Below are 3,498 nucleotides of genomic sequence, written 5' to 3' on the forward strand. Positions count from 1 at the left end.
TTCCTTCCTTCCTTCCTTCCTTCCTTCCTTCCTTCCTTCCTTCCTTCCTTCCTTTCTTTCTTTCTTGGTACCAGGGATTGAACTCAAGGGCACTTGACCACGGAGCCATATCCCCAGGCCCAGGCCTATTATGTATTTTCTTTAGAGACAGGTCTCACTGAGTTGCTTAATGCCTTGCTTTTGCTGAGGTTGGCTTTGAACTCATGATTCTACTGCCTCAGCCTCTGAAGCCTCATTGTACCCTACTGCACCTCTTTAGTGTTGCCTGTACCTGTATTAGCATATCAAATAGCACATTCTTGAATTCTTCACAAACTTAAATGTTATCCTTCAAAGAGCAACTCCAACAGAATATTTTTATTGAATGAGAGAATGGCTTTTATTTCTCCTACATTACATATGGAGAAACTAAGGCAAGAAAAGTTCATGACTTATGCACTTTTATTTTCTAGAAAGTGTATGGTAAAACTTTTACTGAACCAAATTAAATATCTCAAAACCCTATTCTAACCATTAGTCTTACTGCCTCCAAATGCATATAGTTACCTAATAGCCTTGTGTTATTTGCACCTCAGTCTTCTTTCCTTATACATATTTTTAGTTTTAGCAGGTTATTACTTTTTTTCTGAAAATTATTCCTCATCTTTTAAATACCATAGAAGTTATCTTATCCACAACATAATATTTTTGTTATTTATTACAACACTAATTACACACACTGTGCAACAATATTTGGCTTATAGGTATGTGTCCTTCAGGTAATGAAAACTTCTTAAAACTAAGGATTTTATTCCACCCAGTGTCTGGAACAAGACATGATGAATTAATTAATGAATTATATCCATCAAGGTATACTTATGCAAAAAGTCATGTTTTGGCGAATCTATTATTTTATAAGGAAAGGTTAGTTACAGTTTGGATTTAAAAACTGAAGGATGTTACCATGGCAAAGCAAAATTCTTTGTGAGAAAGAATAAAATGAACAGTGGAATACAGTCATAAAACTTTTCAAGAGAATCTCCTTTCTGAAGTAACTGATGAGGTAGAAAAACATGATCATAACAAATATATGGAACTGGTTTTCAGTTTTTAAGTTTATAATTTGTAACATGTTCTTAAATTTTGTTTTTTGAAAACCACAAAATCTTGTGTAATACATCCCAGAAGACTTCTTTCACCTGCTGGTTCCTTAGAGTATAGATAAAGGGATTTAGTAAAGGGGCAATTGAGGTATACAGCAAAGCTACACCTTTGGATACAGTCACTCTTTCTTTTGCGGACGGTTTTATATACATAAAGATACAGCTACCATATGTCATGGAGACCACAATCATGTGGGAAGTACAGGTGGAGAAAGCTTTGGTCCTTTGCTGTGCAGAAGGGAATTTCAGAATGGTCCTAATGATGCAAGCATAAGAGAGAATCACTAATACCAACGTGATCGCAAGTGTCAGCACAGCTAAGACTAAAGACATCATTTCAAGGACATGTGTGTCTGTGCAAGAGATCTGTAGGATAGGAGAAGTTTCACACATAAAGTGATCAATGATTCTGGAAGCACAGAAATCCAGCTTGAGTCCCATGACCAAAGGGGGAAAGATGATTAAGAATCCAGTTGCCCAGGAGCTGAGCACCAGTAGGTAGCACACTCTGCTGTTCATAATGACTGGGTAATGCAGAGGCTTGCAGATGGCGACATAGCGGTCATAGGACATGGCAGCCAGGAGGTAAAACTCTGTAACTCCCAGTAAAAGGAAAAAAAATAATTGAGCTACACAGTTATTATAAGAAATGGTTTTGTCTCCATTCACAATGGTTACCAAGAATCTGGGAATACACACTGTTGTGAATATGACTTCCAAAAAGGAGAAATTACGGAGAAAGAAATACATGGGAGTCTTCAGGCGGGGATCCAGTAGAGTGAGAAGAATAATGATTAAGTTTCCCATTAGGCTCAATGAGTAGTTGAGAAATAGAAACAGAAAAATCACAATTTGCAATTGTGGATCATCTGTCAGTCCTAACAGAATGAACTCTATTTCCATTGATTGGTTCTTCATTTTATTTTATTTTTTTGGTGAACCTTATCAAATCTGTATAGGAAAAGAAGGAAAATTTAAATAAATGTGCATTAGAACACACACAAACAACACACACATACACAAAAGCAGAAAAAGATAATCATTCTTAGATTTATGCATTTGAAAGGTTTTCCTAGCCAAAAATATTAGATGACACGAAATTATATGCTATAGGTTAATTCAAAATTCCTTCTAGTTTGCTTTCTTTAACATTCAAACAAAATTTCCCCAGAATTTTAATAATGTATATATTTTTTTAATATGTGCTTGCTACTTCCAAATGACCTCTTTCCTGTACATATATATAATTAAATTATATGTTAATTATTTAAAATTCATTTTCTATTACTTTCATTATACCTGCACAAAGTGTTCTAAATTTGTCTTTTTAGAATGAGTATCAGTGATATTTCTTTTTTTTTGATGTTTATAGCAGCTTTATTCATAACTGCCAAAACTTGGAAGCAACCAAGGTGTCTTTCGGTAGCTGAATGAATACATGAACTGTGGTATATCTTGAGGATGGATATACTCAGCACTAAAAAAAATAATCCATGAACACATGAAGAGACCTTAAATACATATTTCAGACTATTTTAAAATACATGTGTATGATTCTAAATATAAAGCATCCTAAAAAGGGCAAAGTTACAATTTCAGTAAAAAGATCTGATTTATAGAGGCTTGGCGGGAGGAAAAAATAGGTAGAACTGAGGAATGGAGCATTAGGGCCTAGATAATTATGAATTATCATGCAGAATGTTGGATACACGTCAAACCTTAGTCAGTGGCCAGTGTGGTGTGGGACATAATCCCAACTACTTGGGAAACTGAGGCAGGAGGATTGCAAATCCAAAGCTGGCTTTGGCAACTTTTTTTTGGGGGGGAGGGGGGTACCAGGGATGCTTTACCACTGTGCCACACTCCTTCTTTTTATTTTTAGACAGGGTCTTGCTAAGCTGTTGAGACTGATCTCAAACTTGCAATCCTCTTGACCTAGCCTCCCAAGTCTCTGGGGGATTACAAATGTGTATCTCCACACCCAACCAGCCTCAGTAATTTACTGAGACCCTATATCAAAATAAAAAATAAAAAAGGCTGTGAATATAGATTAGTAGTAGCGTTTTCCTGGGTTCAATCCCTAGTAAAACACAAACACACACACACACACACACACACAGATCAAAATCATAAGACGTTCAACAAAAAGCACGAAACCAAATATACAACTGGGGTTGTAGCTCAGTGGTAGAGTGCTTGACTACACGTGTGAGGCTCTGGGTTCGATCCTCAGTGCCACATAAAGATAATAATTCATTATAACTAGTAACAATAGGTAGTTAATAATTAATAATAGGCCGGGCTTGGTGGCACATGCCTGTAATCACAGTGGCTCTGGAGATAGAGGCAGGAGGAT

General features: G+C 36.2%; 1 protein-coding gene across 1 annotated transcript; it reads right to left on the reverse strand.

Annotated features, from left to right (window-relative positions):
• Nucleotides 1–1,075: 1,075 nt before the first annotated feature.
• LOC107134754 (olfactory receptor 6C6-like) lies at nt 1,076–2,103 on the reverse strand. The gene has a single exon (XM_015476793.2). The coding sequence runs from the start codon at nt 2,058–2,060 to the stop codon at nt 1,116–1,118; it is 945 nt and encodes a 314-aa protein (XP_015332279.1). The 5' UTR covers nt 2,061–2,103; the 3' UTR covers nt 1,076–1,115.
• Nucleotides 2,104–3,498: the final 1,395 nt, after the last annotated feature.

This window comes from Marmota marmota, unplaced genomic scaffold, assembly GCF_001458135.2.
Source record: "Marmota marmota marmota unplaced genomic scaffold, marMar, whole genome shotgun sequence".
NCBI lineage: Eukaryota > Metazoa > Chordata > Mammalia > Rodentia > Sciuridae > Marmota > Marmota marmota.